We start from the raw sequence: 25,600 nt of genomic DNA, 5'->3' as shown, positions 1-25,600 counted from the left end.
AGGGAGGAATTTTAAAAGTGAACTGAAAGTTGCCTGGCATGTAAGGAGTTTGGGAGTCTCACCCACCGAAGCTGACACGTGAACTCAGCCGGTAAGTCTGTGGCCATCGTACGTCCACTTCTCAAAACTATCTTGCTGTTTCTCATTTGTAATCAGATGCACTGCAGTAACTGCATGAAATGAGAACTTTAGTTCTCTGTGAAAATGTTCCCCGCATAGAAAGCCAGCTGCTAATAAAAAGGTGAGATCTAAGAAAGTGTATTTTTAACCAGACAATTGAAGTGTATGATTTATCAGAGGGGAATTTCACAAAACCAAGCAAATGAGTCCACATACACTGTCCTAAAACAAGGTGAAATGATCTGGCTAGTGAAAAATTTCCTCAACTGAAAAAATTTCAACTTAAAAGTTGAACAAGAGAAATGTTAATTATAAAAGCTTTATTTTATAAATAAAATTTTAGCCCTAATGGTTAGAATCTGAAGTAGTTACTTAAAATTCCTGGTTGTATTTTCCTGCTCTTTGAATGGAAGCAATTTACTTTAGTGATATTTGGGGATTTACTTAAGTCTCATGATACCCTTCTGAATGTCCATAATCTCTTCAAATGTACTGTAAACTCAGTAAAGTCTGACTGATTTTAAGGCATTATGCCAGATATTGCAAGTGCTTATTTGTTCATTCACTGTTTCTTGAAATAAGCCTAGCCTGGCTTATTAATGTCACACAGTGGAATTTATATAAAGCCCTCGATTGCCTTTCCATATAAATGTGATATTTTCCAAGAACTCAGAAAAGAACCTTATCCAATTGCGTAAGTGAGGAAAGACAGGTGGATAGATGAGGAAAATAAGGTCCAGAGATATTAAGGCAACTTCCCCAGCGTCAGGAGTTATTTAACAGAATAGGTTTCCCTCCGCATTTTCCACCCCACTTTGGTTTCTTTTTCATGAAGTTACGTAAAGAAGTCCACAGCACGAGGCAAAAAGACATGAGAGTTCGTTCTTCATTTTATTTGCATGCCCCACAATAACTCATCCCAAATACTGAATTCAAAAGACAAACTGCAGTTCCTCAGTGTTAGCACTAATTTACGGTAACAATCATTTCTTTTACATATCTATCTTATTGTACCCTTCATTTGAAATTGCAAACTAAAGTATATATTTACATGTTTGTATACAAATAACTTCAAAAACAAATTAATCCCAATCTTGGTCCAAGAGTTCCCACTTTAGAAGAGGTATAGTACTGTGCTATGTACATCTCTTCCAAGTCTCTTCAGACTTGGCAAGTTCCCAGTATTCATTCACAGATGGTTCCCCTTTAAGCTTAATGAACCAAGTACTTCATTTCTGAGTAAATTAGAGGAAATATTACAGAACACGCTCTGTACAATACAGCACCACTACTGAAAATGGCTCGGGGTTTTGTAATCCAAGGTTCTGATTTAAAGCAAAAATATGTGGCATAGGCTGCAACGGCAAAGAAGTGTCCGATTAAAACCAGAGGATTAGGAGTCAATCTGTAATAAATAGGAAAGATAAAAAGTATACATATAAGTAAGACCTGGAAATGAAAGTTGACTCATAAAGAGGTTCCAATTATGTATCACCTGTAAAGGTAAACACACACTCCACATTTTAGGGGACTTTATAAGCTTGTATCTGCCAACTAAGGGACAAATTAAAAAATTTTTTTTCTTACAAGAAACTACTTAGACTTCACCCCTGTCAGAGAAGCCAGTACCTCCTCTTCGTTTATTAAATTGTCTGTTTTGAGCTGTTTCTCTCACTAGTCTTGAGATCTCGGTCTGAAACAGCTGGATTGCCTGGCTTGTTGAGTCTAGATGTTTCAAAAGATAACAGTGTTGACATTCAGATAGCAGAGGAAGGGGAAAAGTCTTAAAGAATTTCATTTTGCAGACTTTCCAAGAATAATTCTACGTATGTCTGCACCATCAGAACTGTTACTGAGTTTCATGAGTCCCAACAGAATTAAATTCTAAGTATAAACTTCTGTTAATCACGGTTCCCATAGAATCAACCCTGTTTCTTAGAACAAAAATGCAGCACTAACTATTGCCTGTTTTCATTTCTCTGGGCTACGTTTTGTTTGGGGTGCTACTGGATGATAAAATGGCGCTTGCAGTCACTCATAAACCCAACTGTCCTAAGAAAACCTGGAACACCCGTTTCCTCTGTGTCATCGAAACAACTTACACAGAAAGCAGCCCAACTGGACCAGCAACACATTCTCCACCAAGTTTGAAGTAAAGAAAACACGCTTTTCTTAGTTGATGTAGGGAATCTAAAATAAAAGTTAAAAATTACTCCCGATCAAATTATCCACACATTTATGCTGGGTATTAATGAAATGTCAGAAAAAAAATGAATGTGTAACATTTATTACACCTTACAGATAATTTCTAAAAAATCTAGTGCTGGCATTTCAGCAACCCAAGATTTCCTTTAAATTTCATAAGTCACATTACACATAGTAATTTAAGTGTGAATAAACGTTTTCTGCTAGTAAATAATTACTAAACATGCAGGTCTTAGAAGTTAGTTATTTAAAAGCTATTTCCTTGACTGTGTTGTAAATTCATTAAATGATGCAAACTACTTTGTTGTAAACACTTTTCTTATAAAAACACAGTTCTAGAAACCAGATTCCCAGTCTCTAAGATGCCTGATCCATATCTCTGAGCAGTAAATTATCAAGTAAAAAGAACAGCTGTGAAGAGTAATAATGCGTTATACGTGTACATTTTTTATACTTTTCAAAATAATTCATTAAACCCTCGCAACATAATATAATCAATCAATAACCTTTTTAATAGTACAGAACCAATGTTCTTCTCAAGTATGTCTAGATTGTTCTTCACAAAAGATGAAAAAGGGTACAACAGGTAACGTTTTACTCCAATAAAGCTCATTCCTCCTCCACTATTTTGTAACTTTTTTAATGTTTTGTCGGCAGATTCAAACTCATCATGTACGAAACTCAAGAGCTTAGAAAAGCTTAGAAAGAAGAGCTTAGAAACACTCCAAATTTAGTTCTTTTCTTGCCCAACCAGCCACTGTAACTTCCATGCTCAACTAGCAAGAGAGATTTGCTTGGCATATCACAGTAAGTTGTCTTTTCTTTTAGCAAGAACGATGGCTAGAGACTCTGCAGGAAGTATTTGTACTGTATCATCATCCTTTGTAATCAGATCACCAAAGCATAGATCACTAGGGCCTCAGCCAGGTCATAGAAATAGCTTTGTTGTAAACACCTGAGGTAATGAGATTCAAGTTATTTTTATTCTTGAAAACCTAAAGATCTAGTTTTACTAACCTACCACTCACTAATTTGTACACGGCCATGGTTGGGAGGTGGCACAGATGCCTTTTCCTCCATTTCTACCACTGTTTCTGCTTAGTCATGTTTTCCTTAACGTATATAGATTGACCATCACCTCATATGGAAACAAAAACAAAAGCGTGGGAATATTTCTGCTTGTGCACTTTAACAAAATCTAGGCTTGATATGAAGCTCATATTCATTTTACAAAATACAACTTTGAAAAGAAATTAAAACTAGTGTTCAGGAAGAAAAAGATTAACAACTATATTGCCTTTTAATTCATGGCCAGAAAGATCTTCCATCACAGTCCCATGCATTTGCATAAGATTTGCATCGCAATCTTATGCATCTGATTTGGACCAGAGGGGTGAATAATGACACATTAGTGAGGTATTGCTATTAAGGCTGTCTCCGGAAGCAACAGCCTTCCACACAAAGTGGTGGATACATGATGATTAGAAAAAATCTTGCTCAAGGGCTGAGTCAAAAAGGACTACCAACTTGGAAGTTAGCAGACTCAGGAAACATTTCTAGTTCTGGCCTAATCACTAACTTTTTTGTAATTAAGTTCCCTTCCTGTGCTAAAACCCTGCACTTCAGCAATATTCTTTTAAAAATATCTGCACTTACCATCTGTGGCAGAAAATAATTCATAAAGAGCCTGAGCAAGGATATTCACAACAAAGGAATGAGACGTTTTTCTTGTCCAATAGAATGATTTTTTGGCCTAAAAAGGAAAAAGATCACTTATTATATGGTAAAGGGAAGGAAGAAAGGGAGAGAGGGAGGGAGGGAGGGAAGAAGGAAGGAAGGGGAAGGGGGGGAGAGGGAGAGAGAGAGAGAAAGAGCACAAACTGATGTTTATAATCCCCTAAACTGATAGTTATCCTGAGGACTGTTGTACAGTAATTATGCCTTGTTCAACATTTACACACCCACCAAAAAAAAAATCTCCAGAGCAATGAGTTACATCTCTGAAGCTAAGTGGCCCATGTAATCCAATGTTATATAATATCCAAATACAGAGATTCTAAAAGATTCACAGGTTACAAGTCAAGTTCTTAATCCTGAACAAGACTGCTTAAGAATCACTACTAAGGACCAGGCTCCTAGGTACAGACCTCCCCTTCAAAGCCCCATTCCTCTTAGGCCCCCCAAAAAAGTCTGTTTTGTGACTTTTTTGTCAAAGAATAATATCTTACCTGGAAAACAGCTGCATCATCATAAAGGTCAGGGATACCCTTTAGCAATTTTCTCCATAGTTTTATATCATTAAAAACAACAGTCATTCCTCCTCCAGTAAGAGGATGCCTCATGTTATAAGCATCTCCCAAAAGAAGAACACCTATAAAAAGAGAGAAAGTAGATTATGACATCATCCTGGAGCATCCTTTAAGACAAACAAAAAGACTACTCTGGTAATTTATAAACATTTTGAATGTGAGCTAGTAAATGAGAATGTGAAAATACAAGGGACTAAATCATGACTAAAATTTATTCAGGCAAAAATTCAAGAGTTGATTCAATTAATATTTATTGGGTAACTAATATGTACCAGACCCTGGGGATACAGTGAGAACAAGAACATGGTCCCTGCCCTCAAGAAGCTCACATGTATGGGCTTCCCTGGTGGCGCAGTGGTTGAGAATCTGCCTGCTAATGCAGGGGACACGGGTTCGAGCCCTGGTCTGGGACGATCCCACATGCCGCAGAGCAACTAGGCCCGTGAGCCACAACTACTGAGCCTGCGCGTCTGGAGCCTGTGCTCCGCAACAAGAGAGGCCACGACAGTGAGAGGCCCATGCACCGCGATGAAGAGAGGCCCCCACTCGCCGCAACTAGAGAAAGCCCTCGCACAGAAACGAAGACCCAACACAGCCAAAAATAAATAATTAATTAATAAACTCCTACCCCCAACATCATCTTTAAAAAAAAAAAAAAAAGCTCACATGTGACCCTAAGATTAAGTCAAACAATGTCAAAATATTTATGAGGCCTCTTCCACGAAAAAACACAGAATGTACAGGCATCCATGCATAAATAGCAAGCCTTCCACAAGGGAAAAAAAATCAAGAGGTCGTTGACGTTTCACAGTAATATTTGCTGCCAGCATGTTATAGAGAGATGTCTGTATGGTTCCAAGGGAATAGACAGATATTCCAAAACCATCAGAAGTTAATTTAGGAGAATAAGCCTCGACTGAATCTTAGCTGAAAATTAGGCCCCCTTAAAAACAAAACTACGGAAGCAGAAAGCTCTGCACTTTGACTCGAGATACACCTCCTGACTGAGCTCCTGACTAGGTTCCCACCAGCTGTCAGCCTGGCTACTGACCTATGACTTAGAGGGCAGTTAAAGTATTTATTTAATTTTGTCTCTGAGAGAAACAGCCAACCATAGTAATAGTGGCAAGGTGGCAGAATTATGGATAACTTTTTTCTGTAATGTCACAATATACTACATTTGTAACTAATTATAGAATACACATAATATATACTAATTTATGAAAAGGTATATTCTAAATATTAATCCAAGTTTTTTATGTATTAGTCTAATACCTTCACTAAAAACCACGAACTATAACCAGCTTTTATTCCTGTTTCTCCATGGAACATTACCAGTCCCACCAACTAGGATATGTTCTAACAGCATGCCGTTTATATCAATTTGGCACTGGCTTTCATTCTGCTTTGCAGTATAGTTTGTTCATACGACTGGTAGTTTATGATGCGTGTTTTTCCATAGCAAATGATAGCTGTTTATGTTCAGGAGCCACAGTATATCGACAGCTCCCGTTCACACCTCTCCTCAGGGCTCCACACTCCTGTTTTCAGTGGGGCTCCACCTGGCCATTCAAATGACCTCCCAGCCCTTCACACTATGTCCAAAAGTGAACTCATCATCTCTCCACACTTCCCTAAACTTACACACTTTTCCCTATATTTCCGATGTCAGCAAATAGGTGGCAAAATTATCTAAGCCTGAAACCTGGGATCCATCAAGAGACCTCACTGTTTCTTACTACCATTAATCACTGAGTTTCATGCATTCTTCATCTTAGATGCTACCCAAATCCATTCTCTACCTTCCATTTTTATTGCCACACCCTAGTTCAGGCCCTTCATCATCATTTACATGGAATAATTAAATAGCCTTACTATAGGCTTTAGTCTGAACTTTCCTCCAAACCACCTTCCACAACATATCAGAGTAGTATCTTTGAAACAAAACTCTAGTCATGCCACTACCTTCTTTAAAACTTTTCAATGAACTATTAGAACTAATAAATGAATTCAGCAAGGCTTCAAGATACAAGTTAAATATGCAAAAGTCAATGTTTTTCTATACACTAGCAATGAAGAATCTTAAAATGAAAATAAGTCCACTTATAATAGCATGAAAAGGAGTAAAATACTTAGGAATAAATTTAACAAAAATGTGAAACTTACTCTCTGAAAATTACAAAATACTGTTGAAAGAAATAAACTCTTAACATTTACAGTCAAATTTTGACAAGACTGCCAAGGCACTTCAATAGGGAATAGTCTTTTCATCATATGGGGCTGGTGCAAGTGGATAACCACATACAAAAGAAGCTGAACCCCTTCCTCACACCATGCATAAAATGTAACTCAAATGAATCAAAACACCTACATGTAAAAGCTAAAGCTATAAAACTCGTAGAAGAAAATATAGGAGTAAATCTTCATGACTTTGGGTTGAGCAAAGACTTTACATATGACATCAAAAGTGACAAAAGAAAAAACCAGATAAACTGGACTTCATGAAAATTAAAAACTTCAAAGAACACCATCAAGGAAACCAAAATGACAATCCATGGAATGAGAGAAAAACTTTGCAAATCATATCTAATAAGGGATTTATATCTAGAATAAAGAATTCTTAGAACTTAATAAATTTTTAAAAATTTACCCAGTTAAAAAATGTGCAAAGTCTGAACAGACACTTCTCCAAAGAAGATACACAAATGGCCAATAAGCACATGAAAATATGTTCAACATCATTATCCATCAGAGAAATACAAATCAAAGTCACAGTGAGATATCACTTCACATCTACTAGGATGCTATGAGCAAAAAGGCAGATAATAACCAATGTCAAGGATCTGGAGAAATCGGAACCCTCATACATTGTTCATGGAAACGTAAGATGGGTCAGACACTTCGGAAAACAGTTCGGCAGTTGCTCAAAGCATTCAACAGAGTTACCCTAAGACCCAGCAATTCAACTCCTAGGTATATACCCAAGAAAAATAAAAATAAATGTCCACACAACAACTCATACACAGGTATGAACCAAAAGTAGAAACAACCCAAATGTCTACCAATTGATGAATGGATAGTCAAAATGTAGTACTGACATATCCATACATGGAATATTACTTGGCCATAAAAGCAAATGAAGGACTGATACACGTTACATGGATGAACCTCAAAGAAGCCAGTTACAAAGGATCATATTATATGATTCCATTTATAGGAAATATCTAGAAGAGGCAAAGCTATAGAGACAGAAGGTAAATTAATGGTTGCCTGGGGACTGGGAGGAAAAGAGGAGTGACTGCTAATGGGTACAGGGTTTCTTTCTGGTGTGATAAAAATGTTCTAAAATTAATTGTGGTGATGGTTGCATAGACCTATGAATATACTAAAAACTAGTGAACTGTACACTTTAAATGGGTGAACTATATGATTTGTGAATTATATCTCAATAAAGCTATTATAAAAGAGAACTTTTCAATGACTTTCCATCGTCTATAGGATTAAAACTAAACTTTAAATAAATATCTTACCTTTCTACCGCTCTGACACCTATCCTATGCTCCAGCCATAGGAAGCTACTTGAGTTCACTTAAGTGCCACCATTTCTCGGCCATCCTAGCTTTTGTAGATGTTGTTCTGCCTACTTAGAAGTTCCTCATCTCTTGGGACCTCCCTGGTGGCACAGTGGTTAAGAATCCACCTGCCAGTGCAGGGGACGTGGGTTCAATCCCTGGTCCGGGAAGATCCCACATGCCACGGAGCAACTAGGCCCGTGCACCACAACTACTGACCCTGCGTGCCACAACTACTGAGCCCATGTGCTGCAACTACCGAAGCCCGCGCGCCAAGAGCCCGTGCTCCACAAGAGAAGCCACCGCAGTGAGAAGCCCGTGCACCGCAACAAAGAGCAGCTCCCACTCGCCCCAACTAGAGAAAGCCTGTGGGCAGCAATGAAGACCCAACGCAGCCAAAAAAAAAAAGAAAAAGTCCCTGATCTCACTGTCCACCTGATGAGCTCCCACTCACCCTCCGTGCCCCAAGTCCAGCTTTGTTTCCAGAGCAATGTCTTCCCTAATCACCCTTCCCAGTTCACAGGCTCCCCTCCCTGCCTTGTACACCCCACCCCTTCGCAGTGAATCTGGGGTACCATGAGTGGGCTTTCATTACAGCATTTATGATCAGTGTTCTGAAATTATATGTCTATATCTCTCACTAGAAAACTGCCTTCTCTAGATTAAGGACTGTATTTAATTAACTGCTGTATCTCCAATAACTAGAACAGTGACCTATATGTACTGAATATTAAATAATAGATACAAAACTAATTTTGGTATTACTAATGCATTAATCCAGAGTAATCAAGTTTCCGTACCACATGTTACAAACTGTACCACATACATGTCATTTGGAGTAATGAATCTGAATATTTGGAATATCTTTTATAAAATCAGTCCAATAAAATAATACCTCGTTTGTTTACTGGTGAAGAAGGGAGGAAGCTTGCTGGCATCGACCTCAAACGAGAATTCTGAGTGGCTTCTAGGAATGGTTCTTTGAGGTGATCTGCAGTAAAGCCCACCCCACCAAATAAATGGTTTATAACATGCCAATTTCAAGTTACCACATTTTCTTATCAAGAATAAACAAATACCTACTACACATCTGTTATGGTTGTTACATATATTCCTTGTGAAAAATCAAGAACTAATTATTACTAAAATTGTTCATTAAGCACCTAGTTATTCAAGCTAAGGAATTACTAAGGAATCTAAGAGAAAATTAATGTAAATAGATAAACATAGAGCTGGGTGAACCAGAAAACTTGAGGAAAAGTGAAGCAAATCCAGATGAGATGAGACAGGGAGAAAAACCACCCACCTCTCTTCCAAATGTTAAATGCTAGGTATCATATATTTAACGCCTAATTTACTGTCACCACCATATTCTATAAGATCAGATGAAATATACCACCAATTCACAAACAGCAGGAGGGTATGTACAGTAGAAAAAGGGTAAGGTGTATAGAGCACTACCTTTCTGAGCTTTAGTTTCTTCATCTAGAAATGAAACAGTTGGATTAGCTTATCTCTGAGATACTTCCCAGTTTTAAAGTTTTGTGCTTCTACCTGCATAGAAAATAAACTTTTTCATACAATTCGTAATCTGGGAATATAGGAGCAGAATGCCTATGCTGAAACTATTCCTTCCTACAATGAGTAGAATTTCCATAACTTAACTAATTTGAGCATAAAATTACACAGGGCAGTCTGCTGCAACTAAGTTTCGGACTGGGGTAAAAAAATCTATATAAAAGAAAAAAATGCTAAAACTATCGCATTATTAACTATCCTTTTCCTAAATATGCATAACTCATTCTTTCCATCTGAAAGCTTCAAAAATGGCTTAACTGAGTGAAAATGTATTGAAGTGCTGAAAATGTCATTGTTAAAAATCTAAATTGGTCCATGTATACCTTAATTTCTGTTAATATTCCATTAATTATTAAATAGAGTGCTTTCACTTAGTTTAAAAAATAACTTTGCAAAAAAAAAAAACTTTGCTTAATTTAAAAAATAACTTAGGGCTTCCCTGGTGGCGCAGTGGTTGAGAGTCCGCCTGCCGATGCAGGGGACACGGGTTCGTGCCCTGGTCCGGGAGGATCCCACATGCTGTGGAGCGGCTGGGCCCGTGAGCCATGGCCGCTGAGCCTGTGCGTCCGGAGCCTGTGCTCCGCAATGGGAGAGGCCGCGGCAGTGAGAGGCCCGCATACCGTAAAAAAAAAAATAAAAAAAAAATAACTTAAAAACATAATATTTAAATAAAACGTACTCATACCAAGGATAATGTGCTATTACTATAATCATATCATAACTGGCAAGCAGGGTTTCCCTTCAATTTTATCAATATTCTTAATAATTTGTTTACATTTCTTTCTTACATCTTCCTATTCTCAAAAAATAATAATTTTAATGAGTGTTTTACAAAGATGTCTGAAAGACCCCTTATAGCCCTCATGTTCTGAGGTCAGAGATGTATGAGCTAGACAGACCTGCTTTCCACCTTGGCTCTGCCACTTACTAAAGGTTTATATTTGGAGAAGCTAAGTAACCTCTCTGAATCTTAGTTTCCTCATCTGTAAAATGGGGATCATGATAATGCCTACCTCATAGGGTAGTTGTGTAGACATTCAATTATGTTTGTAAAACACCTCTTACATGGTAGACATTCAATATATGGTAGCTATCATTTCTACAAAAACCAAGCACAAGAAGTAATTAAGTGTAAGAGCTATTTCAAGAATTCACATACCTAGACTGCTATCCAGACTACCTTAAAAAATACCATATATGCCACTATTAATGATTATTCAGAAAACTAATTATTACTAAGAAAAAATACATTGAAACTATTTTTTTTACTTGGAAATTTTTTTATGTGCTAGTTTAAATAGTTCATTCAGCTCCAGTGTAGCTGACTGGATGAATTTTTCACCTGCCATCCTTATCTTTGGCCTAATTTAGACAAAGCTTCAGTGAGAACTGGAAATGAAGGGCCTTTTGTGAGACTTGCTTGCAGACAGTAGATTACAATGGCAGTGAAATACTATTTCTTACCAGGTAATTGTGGGTAAATGTTTTCAGTCATGTATTCTCTTAAATTCCTTGGCATTTCTCCTCGGACATCAACAAGTACTCGAGTTTCATTAGGTGAAATCTGGTAGATGAGAACTGGACTCGGATTAGCTAAAATAAGTTCAGCATGATTTGCTTTAAACTGTGGTGCATTCTAGAAAAACAAATAAATAAAATATTTTAATAATTTTCAAGTTTCAAGTTGCTTTTATTTCCTACAATTGCATTCCTATGGTACCTTCATAAGGAAGCCAACAAAATGTGAAGAAACGGAAACTTTATTGGCGACCAGGTTTTTCCTGAACTTGGAAAAAAGTCCATCTGCAACAACGGTCAATGGAGCATGGAGTTCCTACAACAAAAACAAAGAATACTCAGCTAAATGGTTAGAAGTACACAGTGAAAAGGACATTCTTTTAAAAGGTACATGAACAAATTTAAATACATTATGGGGCATTACAGAGTATTTGAAGATAATGCTATTGAAGGAGCTGTTACATGGGCTGAAGGTAATGCATGACCAATCTTTAGAGACCCTTCCCCTTGAGTCCCTGAGGATCACGTTCCTCCAAAGCCCTACCATCCAAACCATCTGGGATTAAGCTACTTTGATGGACACTGGGGGAAACTGCTACAAAGCAAGCACAGCCCATAGAGGATTGAATCTCATTACAAATTCCAAGGACTAACCACATTCTTTTATTCTAGAATTTTCTAACTTCACATAATGCTTTCAGTTAGTGGCTAGGGCTTAGAAGAATTTTTGTACATGTAGATGTATGTATTTATATTATCTTGTAATTGCCCCCATTAGAGTATAATTCCTAGGACGTGGTTACCCTATGGAGCAGCTGGGAAGAATCAACAGATAAGCCTTGGACTTTCTCTTCTTTACTAAACCAACAGGAGCAAACTATTTTATTCTGCTATTTCCCCAGACATTCTCTTACTTTTTGCCTTTCTTACTTAAACAATATTTTATTCTACTTATTTCTTTTATGCTGAATCCTTCCTTTTTGCATCTTCCAGTTCCCCTCTGCTTCTCTCCTAGGGTACATTTCTCATTTCAGTTTTTAATACAGTTAAAATCGTGGTGTTTGTTTCTGAAGTTATTTGAAGTGCATTCTGAAGTGCTCTAAAGAACAATGTGTTCAATTTGGTGCAGAGGGCTTAGATCTTGGTCCCTCTGATGAATAATAAATTGGTGAGCCTACTTTTTTAAAGGAGTGGGAGAAAAAGAAAATAAAAATCTCTTAGGAAGAGCTAATATTTGATATATCTCACCTTGATGTCTCCAGTCTCTTTATCCCTGTACTGAACTCCCATCACAGCATCATCTTCTTCTAGTAACTGCAGCACAGTGCCCTCAATAAACTTTGTGCTAAAAGATAAATAAACAGAAATAAATTCTCTGGTAGCATACCTGAACAATTTAAATAAGGAATGAAAAATTCCCTTTTCTTTATCTTGAGTTTACCCATGTAAATTGGACACACATGTACATAGAAAAAGGTCTGGAATGACGAAAAGCAAAAAGATCATTAACGGATTTTAGAATTGGTGTGGCTTCAATTTTCTAATTTCTTTCTTTTTTTAAATTTATTTTAATTTTGGCTGTGTTGGGTCTTCATTGCTGTGCGCGGGCTTACTGTAGTTGCGGTGAGCGGGGTCTACTCTTCGTTGAAGTGTGTGGGCTTCTCACTGCGGTGGCTTCTCTTGTTGCTGAGCACGGGCTCTAGGCGTGCGGGCTTCAGTAGTTGTGGCACGCAGGCTCACTAGCTGTGGTGCACGGGCTTAGTTGCTCCGCAGCATGTGGGACCTTCCCAGACCAGGGCTTGAATCCGTGTCCCCTGCATTGGCAGGCGGATTCTTAACCACTGTGCCACCAGGGAAGCCCTTAATTTTCTAATTTCTTAAAATGGAATACATATTACTAATGTAATGATTTTTTTAAAAGCATTTTAAAAAGTAACATGAGGTTTTATCTCATTCATTAAAAAATAAAATACATGCAGAAAAATTTTACATACCCACACAAATTCATACACGGAATTGGAACTTATCTACCAAATTATTCAGAGTAGTTACTTCTAGTTAGAAGGATCATGGATAATTTTTACAATCTTCTTTATATTTCTGAGTATTTTTCCATTTTTCTACTATGAACATATTCTACTTCCATAGATATCAAATTCTTTCAGTTCTAAGAATAATCCACTCATTTCACTTGCTTTGTCAACACTTAAGCCTTTGCCAATGACATGAGGGTTCTCATGTTTAAAACTTAAACCTCAATTATAATGCATAGGGCTAGAGACAAATATAAGTTAATAATTAAGAGAAGCCCTTTAAAAATTGTGAATCATTATACTATACACCTGTAACTTACATAATATTGTACATCAACTATAGCTCAATAAAAAGAGAGAGAGAAGCAGCCAGTTCTGTCAGTCTAGGTCCTTAATATGAATGGAACAGGGATCTTCTCTTGAAGTTCTCTAACCTGACTTTTAATAAAAAGTACCATAACCACAAACCCCAACTCCCAAATGGGCACATATGAACTTAAACCTTAATTACAACAACTATATCCTCTAAATTCCAACCACATAAAAGATCACATATTTAGTCAAAGGAAAATTCTCAGTAGTTCTATGTCATTCAAAGGAAGGTTATCTATATGATACTCTTAACAAAGGCATTGAAGAGCTAACATTCTTCTAACTTATGGTTTATTTTAGTATAATAGCTATGTTCTAACCCATACGCAAACACTTATGAAAATGTATAAAATAGTATTTGTAGGAAGGCCAAGTTTAAATGTGTTTCTTTAACATCATGTATTTGAAGCTGTAGTCTTACTTGGGCTCGGCCATAGCTGCTTTCCGGAGACTCATGATGAACCTTCCATGATGGAAAGCTCTTCCACTCTGCACATGACTGTTTTCTGACAGAGGGAAAGGAATCTGAACCTCTGATTTGCTCTCCTGATCATGAATTATGTAGCCATTTACAACCTGGGCATCAATACCTTCCACTGTATCTGCAAAACAATTCAGGTCAAAAAAATCAATTTTGTAATATACCCAGAGTTACACTAGGCACCAAGAGGACATGGACCATTGAAAATGAGTTTCTTTGTTCATAAAGCTATGATACCAACTGGAGAACTGGACATTACTATAACTATTTCAGAAATCTTAATGCTTCTGGAAGACAAGTCTTAGCAAATTCATAATATCACAAAAGGTAAATATTTACATATAAAATTCATTCATTAAAATTCATAGGAAAAATATTAAGACCCTAACAATAATGGGTAAAAGTGTATAGATGATTCACACTAAGCAGTACAGAAACATTGAACATATCAGGAAAAATGTTCAAAACTTGATTTAAAAAAATCAATGAAATAAAACTGAAACAATAAGACACCAAATCTCTCAAAATTGCTAGTGAGATAAAGATAAAATGGATAAATTTATACATTACTGGTCATATTATAAAGTAATAACATTTTAGAAAATAAGTACAGCAATAATTATCAAGAACCATGAAGAAGTTAGCATCCTTTGATATAATAATTTTAGTCTTGTAATCCATCTAAGATATTCATCCTAAAGATATAATTCATATTTTTAATAATTATTAAAGGTATATACAAAAACAGGTTCACCACAGTGTTACCTCTAACAACTGTAAACAACCTAAATATGAATCTAAGTTAGGTAAAGTATGTTATTAAGTATGAACTGAGAAAATACTATGTACAGGCTTAAAATTATGCTAAAGAATGGTTAACAGTATTGGAAATACGTTTCTGTGAAAAAGTGGACTTTAGCATGTATATTAAAATAGTCACATAACATATATTTAAATACATTAAAATATATTAGGATTAAGTACATTAAAATAACTTCATTTCTGATGAAAGGAAAACTTTTAAAATTTAAAACTTTAAAAATTATTTTTATGCTAAGATCAAAATAAATCAGTTTCTGATATGCTTTTTAGTCACACTTAAAGTCCAGTCAGGGACAAGCTGGATGAATACTTGTCACACATCTGACCTAGGACCAAAGTAAGTTAATTTTTTGGTATGGTTTCTAAATTATTCCAGTTAAAATTCATTCAGAGAAAAGTACACATACATCCTAAAAGCTTCCAGTTAGCAGTGTATTCACTTTGGATCTCTTTGCCAGTCTTTACTGACCTAAATGTTTAAAGCCCATCTAGTATTTCTACTTTTGTTTTGTCAGCTACTGAGATAGCTTGTTTTTCTTAAGCCATAATTATATTATGGAAGAACTTTAAATGCTAAAACTGTCCAATTTAGAACACAACAGACAATGTGAAAAGTATATAGACGATGTGAAAAGTATATAGTAGCACAGTAAAATTTTTCCTTGGGTAAATTATCCTAAGTCAAGTGTATAAACAAGGTCTAATTTAAGATTTCTTGAAAAATCTTTCTCTCTCTACTTTATTGATGAAATCAAACATGACAGACTTTGGCACTTTTACTTCCTTAAGCAGGCAGGAAGATGGCACCCTAAACCTTAATGAAATTCAGGCTTCACGAATACTAGACAGGTAATAACTTTGAAGACAGTGATGGGACTTAGAGCTGTCACTAACTATTAACCATATAGCTCCAATATTAGACTACTACTATCAACATATCAGATAAACTGGCATGGAAAACTCTTCCACATTGAAAAATGCAGAATTGCTTTCTATGAAAAGGCAAGCTAAAAAACAAAACCAACAAAAAAACTGCATATGCAATAAATGAAAAGCAACTTCAAAGTCAAACCAGTGAGCAAGTTTTAAAGGCAATAGCATAAGGGCATCAGAACCAGAAGCCTAAAAGGCTGGAGTTATAAGGGCCACTCCTGGATAGGAGGTAGGGGCCCCCACAGGCAATGGACGTTGGAACTTGGCACCATACGTAAATTTCTTGTCAATACGACAGAGACCAGAAAAAAATCAATTCAACGCCCTGAGACATGGCATGGAAGTAAGCCATCTACCATAGGCCATGGGTGGAGTCATCCATAAGAAATCCAATCATAACTTTGTACCATGACCTGGTGTGAAGTCTGAACCTCAAAATGAGTATACAGTGCATAATAAAATAGGTATCACTTATGGAAGTCCAAATATAAATCAGAGTCAAGGAGTAAATATAACAAAAGACAAACAAAATTTATGACATTTTATTTAAATACACTCAAGACCTAACTGAATGGAGAGTATACCACATTCATGGATAGGAAGTCCAAGACAATTTTTCTAAACCTGAGCTAGACATTTAATGCTATTTCAGTCTTAATCTTGACAGGGTTTGTTTTCATGGGAATTGAAACCTGATTCTAAATTTTATATACAGAAAAGCAAAAAGGCCAAGAAAAGTCAAGATAATCCTAAAGAAAGTGAGGTGAGGAGGAGGTTCCCCACTGGATAATGAGACTTATTATAAAGATACAGCATTTAAATTATAATGTATTCATTTGAAGAGTTCTAGATATTAAGCTTAAGCCAAAGGGCAATCAATTCACTTATTAAAAACCCACACACCAGGATGGGTCAGTCAGTATTATATTAAAAGTCCACACTCCGAAAAGTAACTATTTCAAGGGCTTCTATTATCCATAGCTCATCACACCTGAGGGGGAACTGATAGCATAATGAATGTTAAAAAGGACTCTTGCTATGATACTAAAGGTATGCATGATGCGTGGACTGGCTAAAATACCTCAGTGGCTCCCCTCCCTCTTGCACGGCTCTCCTCACCCTTACACGAACTACCCATAAGAACCCATTGATGTTTGCTGCCACAACCTTGGACATATCCCCTGAGGCTGGATTTCTAAATGATTCTAAGTCCAGTCATTAGTCTGAGGGCATTTCCAGTTGCCTGATGTTCAACGATAAAGGTAACAAAATCCTGTCTCAGGATACTGTCACATCTACCTCAAGTGACCGTCTCATGAAGGGTGGTGGTTAGGAAACTTAAAAGGACAGAGGTGGACCTCCCTTCCTCACAATGCACTCTCTCCACTTGGGTCCAGAGCCCTGCAGTCTTTTGCTTTTCCTCCTCACCTGCTCCTTCTCGGTCGTCTTTTTTGGCTCCGGCTCACCTCACTGACCTCTATACGTTACAGTACCCCAGGGGTCGTCCTGCACCTCTTCTTGGCAATGTCGTCTAGTCTCATTTAAATACCATGACCCCTCTCTTTCTCTCATCCCTCACATCTGATCCATCAGCCGGTCCTACTGAATCTTCCTTCCGAAGATAAATATATTCCCAGAATGTGACTGCTTCCCCCACCTCTACGGCTACGACCCTAGTCCAAGCCAACAACTCTCACTGATTCCGCAATAATCTCTAACAGGTCTCCCTGCTTCTGACTTGCCACTTTATGATCTACTCTTTTTTCTACACAATAACAAGAATATTTTAAAATAATATTTCTAATCATACTTCTAAAATGTGAAATCTAATAACCCCTCTTCTTAAAATTCTCCAGTGGCTTCCCTTTGGAGTAAAAGCCAAATCCATATAGTGGACCACAGTGGAATCCAGCCCCCATTGCCCATCTGACCTTTTCTCTATAACTCACACCACTCAAGTCAACACGATTCTCCTTCCTTGCTCTTCAAAGAGGCCAGGCTCACTCCTCCCACCAGGCTTTTCCCCTTGATTCTCTCTCTGCCTGGAGAGAGAGTCCTTTCCTCCAGGTAGCCCTAACTCCTTCACCACCTTCAGTCCTTTACTCAAACGTCATCTTCTCAGCGAGGCTTTCCCTTCTCCCACTTCATTATTTAAAATTACACGCCACCCTCAACTCCCTATGTCCCTTTTCTGATTCTTCTCTAAAGCCCTTATAACCATAATATATACTCTAAATTGTATTTATTCATCTTTTATCACCACCCTCTACACTAGCAACTAGAATGTGTGCTCTATGAGGGCTGGAATCTTTGTTTTGTTCACTACTGTAGCCTCAGCACCCAGAACAGTACTTACAATACGGCCAATGCTTAATAAATATTTGTTAAATGAAGCAATGAATGTAACCCCTTTAGTCGCCTCCCTCTCAACTTTACCTTCTCTGTCACCACACAAACATGCTCTATCTAGTATCAAAATACCCCTGCTTTGGGGACTTCCCTGGTGGCGCAGTGGCTAAGAATCCGCCTGCCAGTGCAGGGGACGCGGGTTTGAGCCCTGTCCGGGAAGATCCCACATGCCGCGGAGCAGCTAAGCCCGTGCACCATAACTACTGAGCCCACACACCACAACTACTGAAGCCCACCGCCTAGAGCCTGTGCTCTGCAACAAGAGAAGCCACCACAATGGGAAGCCCGCGTACCACAACAAAGACCCAATGCAGCCAAATATAAATTAATTAAAAAAAAAAAAACCCTCCTTTATCCTCACATCTGCATCTCACCTCTGCCGTTTCTGTATTCTGTTAGAGAAAAACTCCTTGAGAGTAGTTCTCTAGTCTCAAATTTTTTAATCTCCCACTCACTTCAGTCTAGGTTTCGTCTACACAACTCCACCAAAACACCGTCAATGTCACAAGCAACCTCCAAATGGCCAAATCCAATGGCCCTTTCTCTATACTCATCTTACCTGACCCTTCATTAGCAAACCATGACATGGCTCCTTTCCTTTCCTGATACGTACCCGTCCCCTCCAGCTAGAAACATTTTCCTCTCTTGGATTAAGGACACCAAACTCTCCTGGCTCTTTTCTGCCACTCTGCCGGCTCCCGCTCCGTCTCCCTGGCAAGCTCCTCTTCTTTTACCCAATCTCTGAACATCAGTTTCCCAGGACTTGGTTTATTCTGTCCTCTCTTTTCTCCCTGCACACTCTCCTTAGCTGGTCTCCATCACTGCTGTGGCTTTTATGTATTACCAATATGCTGACATCTCTGAAATGTCTACTCCAGCCAGCTCAAATCACTCACTCCTCTGCACTCGAGATTCATATATTCAACTTGACATCTCCACTTGGATATCTCAACAGGTCTCCCAACTTCCTCCCAGTGCCTGTTCCTCTCTAGGTCTTCTTATCAGCAAACAGCACCGCCATCTACCAGTTGCTCAAATCAAAACCTAGGAATCATTTTTTAATACCCCCTCTCTCATACCTCACATCAATCCTTTAGTAAATCATGCCATTCCTGCCTCTTAATTTGGTCATGAATCTGTCCACTTCTCTTCACATCCTCTCTACCATACTAGTCCAAATCACCATCATCTGTCATTTGGACTTAGCAATGAGCTCCCACCAGTCCTTGAGTTGACTGTTGCTACCGCACCACCACAGTCTTGGAGGCTATTCACCACACCATATCCACACATTCTTTTAAAACAGCTTTCTACAAACTGCAGGATGTGACTCAGCGGTAAATTGTGAAGTGACTTTCGAGCTGTGAATTGTACACTTGGGTAAAATCATGACAAGTATTTAAAAAGTAAAATTTCAGTCTGATTTAGGTATGTTTGTAGGTACTGAGTCAGGATGTAAGGTGTGTCTGTCATTGTGAGTAGCTGTCAAAGGTCTGAAGCCTTTATAGAAGCGTAAACAGGATGCTGTCATATTCCTGCTCCACTGCCTTCAAAGCCCTGCATGACCTGGCAGCTGCCTACCTCTCCAACCTTAAACTCAAGCCACTCTCCTTTCCCCATTACCCAACACTTTCTGGCGACATCAGTCTCCTTTTCAGTTCATTGAATAAAATAGCAAACATTCACATAGTGCTTACTACATACCAGGAACTGTTCTGAATGCTTTGTCTTTATGAATTCAATTAATCCTCTTAAACTGTGAGACAAGGACTGTTTTAAGTGTGCCAGTTTTACAGGTGAGGAAACTAATACACGGGAGGTTAAGTAACTTAGCCAAGATCACACAGCTTTTTATGTATCTGAGGTGGTAGTCAAACCCAGGCAATCTAGTGCCAGAACCAATGCTGGTAATTACTACAACATACTGCCTACCCTACATACCCAGCCAGCTCTTCTCAGTTCACAGCCTGGGCCTAGATTTATACTTTGATTCCCAAGAGTAGACAGCTGATCTGTCTTGTTCACCGGTATAGCCTTGGCACCCAGTACAGCACCTCATACAAAGCATACAGCAAATATAAGTATTTCCTAAATGAGTAGTGTTTAAAAAGCACTGGGTTAATGGATGAATGATGCTTTAAAAAAAAGGTTCCATAACAGGTACATCATATGCGCTCTACAAATGATAGTTCCCTTCACCTTTCACCAAATTTCATGTCCTCATTCTGGTTTTCCAGTCTTCAATTTTGACCATTACAATGTTTTAGCCACTTCATTTATCTCACTAAGGCTACTTCATATCTCCTCATGCTTATTTTCTCCTTTGCTCTCATTTTCATGCAAATTTGTTGGTAAATGAATAGAGTAACTTTTATACATGAAAATAAAATGGAATACCTTTTTACCAGTCATAGCAAGGAGTGCTTGCTTATGCCACATAACTCCTAAAAATCACTATGAACCTACCTTCAAGACCCAGGTCTTTAAGGACATGATAACCGCCTGGCTGCAGAAATTCTCCAAGTATCCTGTCAGGCTCTTTTAAATCTCTCTCAATTACCGTCACCTTTCTTCCATCTCTGGAAAGCACTGCCGCCAAAGCAGAGCCGAGTACACCAGACCCCACGATGATAATTTCTGGATCATTTTGAGAAGATATCAACGTAGAAGCAGTTGCTCCTATTAAGGTTGTTTCTGAAATACTGGTTCCTTTTTTGCACTGTTTTAAAAAAAAAAAAGTGAATTATGTAGCCATATTTGTTATCTTTAAATCTTACTACTGCTATATAGACACACTGGACATTTGCATCTTAGGTAAAAACTATACCCTAAACATTATCAAACCAAATGAACTGTTATGTTTTTAAATCCAGATCGTATATAAAAAACGATATCAAAATATTGGTTAAACAAAAACGTATAATAATATCCCAATAAAATTAAATGTGTATTCCATCATTCAGACATATTTAGAAAGTGCTGTCACATGTTTATAAATCCATAATAGGCCAAACATAAAAAATGTTTACAAGGGGCTTCAAAGACTTACAGGGAAAATTCTATCATTAATTACTCAATGCTTCAAATATATACTGAGCATCTACCAGATGCAAATCATGTACAACTTTTTTTTTAATTAATTAATTTATTTTATTTTATTTTTGGCTGCATTTGGTCTTCATTGCTGCACGTGGGCTTTCTCTAGCTGTGGTGAGTGGGGCTACTCTTCGTTGCGGTGCGCGGGCTTCTCATTGCGGTGGCTTCTCTTGTTGCGGAGCACAGGCTCTAGGTGTGCGGGCTTCAGTAGTTGTGGCACACGGGCTCAGTAGCTGTGGCTCGCAGGCTCTAGAGCGCAGGCTTAGTAGTTGTGGCGCACGGGCTTAGTTGCTCCGCGGCATGTGGGATCTTCCCGGGCCAGGGCTCAAACCCGTGTCCCATTGGCAGGCGGATTCTTAACCACTGCGCCACCAGGGAATCCCATACACAATTTCTGATATGACTTCATGTTGCAAATTATTCAGCACCCTGTAGATATTTCAACAATTCATCTTTATTTTCTCCCTCTGGATTTTCATCTGAAAAATCTACCTTAATCTAAAATCACTTTTATATAACAAAAAGACTGTCAAATCCTGGCTATTGATCTATTAATTGAGAATATTTATCGTAAAATTCCAAGAGAATAACTCATTCTGTCCCTTGGGATTCGACCTGTTCACAATTTTAGTCCTTACATATAAGAATATATTTAATTTACCTTCCTTTCCCCCTATCCTGATACTCTTAAGAGAGCCTAGTCAAACAAGTGGCCCTGCAGTTTAGGAATAAGGACAAACATTAAACCTATCACTCGTTGGGCTGACAGTAAAAACCTTTACTTTGATTATAAGAAGATGAAAAAGGCCTGTTTTGAGAGATTTATGCCCACTGAGCATAACAGTGCCTGTTACTTTTTTTTTTAAAGAATAATTCAATATTTTTTGTTTTGTTTTTAGCCGTGTGTGCTGCACATGTGTGATCTTAGTTCCTGCACCAGGGACTGAACCCTCGTCCCCTGCATTGGAAGCACAGAGTCTTAACCACTGGGCCGCCAGGGAAGTACCAGTTCAATACTGTAATAAGTATTTTTTCTTGGTATGTGGATTCACAAATATGAATACATTTCAGATTCAGAGTTGCAAGGAACCATCTTCCTTGAGTTCTCTGACCTTATCGATTAAGACTAAATGCAATTTTGATGGGGTTTTAATGCCATTTTGACAGGGTTTTAATAAAAAAGGAAGGAGATAAAACCTAAAATCCTTTCGCATTTTAATTCTCTGTGATTCTAATATTCATTCAGCCTGTATAATGGACTGGGGCCTTCCTGTCCATTCTACTTTTTTATAATTTCTCTTAGAGAAATTATCTTTTCACAATAGAGTCTACTCTTACTCTCAGTATTTCTTAATGGCCAGAGCAACTGTCTATATTTAAATTACTGTTCTGAGAGCAAGAAAAGCCCCTTTTGTTATCTTAGCCATTTGTTATTAGTTATTCTTTCTAAATTTTCCCTGTTAAACACACACACACACAATCCTGGAAGGAGAACTCTGGAGAAAGTTACGTCTTTCAGAGCCTGGTCAGTAGATTAGTAGCTCCCACTAATGGGAACTTAGTACTCATTACAGTCTACCAATTCCCAGGTATTTAGGAAATAAGCAGAAAGCCTGAGGTATTCACAAAGTGGAACCAATAGTGACTGCTGGTAATCCGATTTCCTACCCCCAAATTTCTCTATGGTATAATGACATTCCAGCCACCTGGACTAGTGCTCAGCGACCTCGAGGGACATTATCTCAGACAAAGATACCAAAGACATCAATTTGAGGATTTAAGATTCCCTCTCCCTCCCCTCCCATTCCTCCAACCCACACCCACCCTATCACTGAATTCAGCACCACTCCAAAGGTTCCTAACGGAGACTACCTTTAGACTAATGTTAATAGCTACTATTTATCACAGTTATGAACCAGCCATTTTGCAAACATTAACTCATTCAATTTGCTATAACTACCAGCAAGGTTAGTGCTATTCCCACCTAAAAGAGGCAAAGGATCCTTACAGAAACTAAGCAATTTGCCAAAGGTCTCACAGTCAGCAGTGGTGAAGCAAAACTTCTAAACCAAGGCCCCCCTCTTCTGCAAACCGTGCTGATCTGTACTGCAGATACAGGAAAATGATGTGGATCCAGAACCCAAAAAGAGTGAATTATTCTGTAGGCCACGCACCCTAACGTCAAGTCACTGTCGTCCCTTACTTGGCCTACTGCTGGAGTCTCTTACCCCACATCCCTGCTTCCACTCTTGTACTCCTACAATCCATTCTCCACACAGAAACTGGAATGTGCTTCTTAAAAAGTAAAAATCAAATATCATTACTCCCATACTTAGAATCCTCCAGTGCTCTTGGGAAAAAGTATAAACACCCAAGGGCAACAAATCCGAAATGTTCTGACCTCAACAACCTTTCCCCCCTCATCTCCCACCATTGTCCTCCTCTGCTGTCTTTGCAGGGATCATCATAACTTCACGTGTATTTGAAGACCCACCTTTGATTTAGGAACATGGCTGAACTGCACACATTAGTCTCTTGATTTAGGACCTTGATTTACTCAAGGCTCCGCAGACTTGGGGAGGGGAGGGTGTTTTGCCTAAAACTTTAAAACACAGCATTTTACTCTGCCAGCTCTTCCCACTGTTCTGTGACTTTCCCCAGGCAGCTGTCCCTTCTTATAAGCCGCAGACTTAACCTGCAGCAGGTTTCTTTCTTCCCAGGTTCAAACATAATCCTTACCAAAGGATTTAAATTAAAAAAATATTTTTTTCCAACACAGATGGTGATTCTGTCCTAGTGATTCAAACATTTCAACTTTCATCATCAAATCAACATCCATAATCAAACCAATTTTATTTAGCATTGGCACCACCAACACTAAATGAAACAAAGGTTTTTCAATCATTCCTAAGAGCCTCAAGGATTTAGCCAAGGAACAGTCAAGAGCTTTTAAAACAAACAAACAAACAAAAAAACCCCAGCTATATGAGAATTCCTACCACAGTATCTAACCTGCAGCCTTTCGCCCTTTAAATTAGAATATTTACATTTGAGTAACCCCAGTCCTAATTTTAATATAACACACTCATTCATTTGCCCACTTGGAATTCAACCTACCCTCCTAGACCCGAGCTGCTCTTTATTTTCTGATCCAGGGGGGGATTTGGCCCAGAAGAAGCCAATGAAAGGCAAGGCTGACAGAATATCCGAGAAGACCGCGAACTGGGAGCCGCTCTGCTGGCGCCCGAGGAGGGCCCCGTTCCGGTAGCGACAGCGATAGGACAGCACCAGCCCCAGCGACAGGAACACCAGCACGCACAGCAAGAGCTCCTTGTTGGCCAGAGAGACGAAGTCTCCGCATTTCTTATAAAAATAGGTGAAAGTGGCAATGCCAAGAAAAGTCCACATGGTTTAAAGGCTTCTTCGGTGACACCGGGTCAATGTTCAGATCCGATCTTTTCTGGTAGGGTTTTGGTGTTTAGATGTTCTCCCCAAAAGGTGTTGCCAAAAGTAGCACGGGGGACCGGCCAAAGTCCAGTAAACACCGTCACAGGATTACAATTCAAATCGGACTAATTTACAAAATCACATAAAGTTAGTATAAAAGTATCAGAAGAGGGGAACGTTCTCCAGGATTTAAAAAACAGTATTTAAAAATCTGCTCCAACAGCTCCCGACCAGGCGCTCCCCTTTCAAGCAATCCATGTATTTCCCCACCCCCTTTTTTTTTCCTGGAAGGCGAGGAGGGTCCTGGGGACTATTCCGGATGATGTTCTAAATTTTGTTGCTGGCTCGTCGTGCAGTAAAATTGCTCTTCTCTCTCACCAGCAGCAGGTGCCCTTTCAGAAGAGGAACAGGGGGAGAAACATCAAAGAAATATCTCGCGTTGGGAAAAATGCGGCTTCGCCTCGTCCGACAGCGATGGCCCAGCCGGGTAGGAAAGCGCCAAGGGCTGCGGCGGTGAGGGGTGAGCTTCCTCTCTCGCCGGGACCGCCTTCGCCCACCAAAGATGGCCTCGGACTGGAGACTGCGGCTCTAGGGCAGGGAAGCGCAGCCCCTACCTCGAGACCTCCACCTCACTGCGGCTCCCGAGGCACCAGCCCCCGAACCTTCCAGCCGCTGCACGGCAGTTTCCACAGCGCTACCCTTAGA

The 25,600-nt window shown here is 38.7% G+C and overlaps 1 protein-coding gene across 1 annotated transcript; it reads right to left on the bottom strand.

The window, feature by feature from the left end:
- Positions 1 to 739: 739 nt before the first annotated feature.
- SQLE (squalene epoxidase) lies at positions 740 to 25,156 on the bottom strand. Its single transcript, XM_082859154.1, has 11 exons — positions 24,566 to 25,156; positions 20,819 to 21,071; positions 14,129 to 14,309; positions 12,551 to 12,647; positions 11,505 to 11,618; positions 11,249 to 11,420; positions 9,102 to 9,197; positions 4,554 to 4,696; positions 3,982 to 4,078; positions 2,223 to 2,310; positions 740 to 1,525 (listed from the first exon to the last, which is right to left on the bottom strand). The coding sequence occupies exons 1-11, from the start codon at positions 24,854 to 24,856 to the stop codon at positions 1,333 to 1,335; spliced, it is 1,725 nt and encodes a 574-aa protein (XP_082715280.1). The 5' UTR covers positions 24,857 to 25,156; the 3' UTR covers positions 740 to 1,332.
- Between the last annotated feature and the right edge of the window lie 444 nt (positions 25,157 to 25,600).

Source organism: Leucopleurus acutus (assembly GCF_964270905.1).
Source record: "Leucopleurus acutus genome assembly, chromosome: 17".
In the NCBI taxonomy this organism is placed as follows: domain Eukaryota; kingdom Metazoa; phylum Chordata; class Mammalia; order Artiodactyla; family Delphinidae; genus Leucopleurus; species Leucopleurus acutus.
The sequence above is the reverse complement of the archived record's forward strand: the minus strand, read 5'-3'. Positions and strand labels throughout refer to the sequence as shown.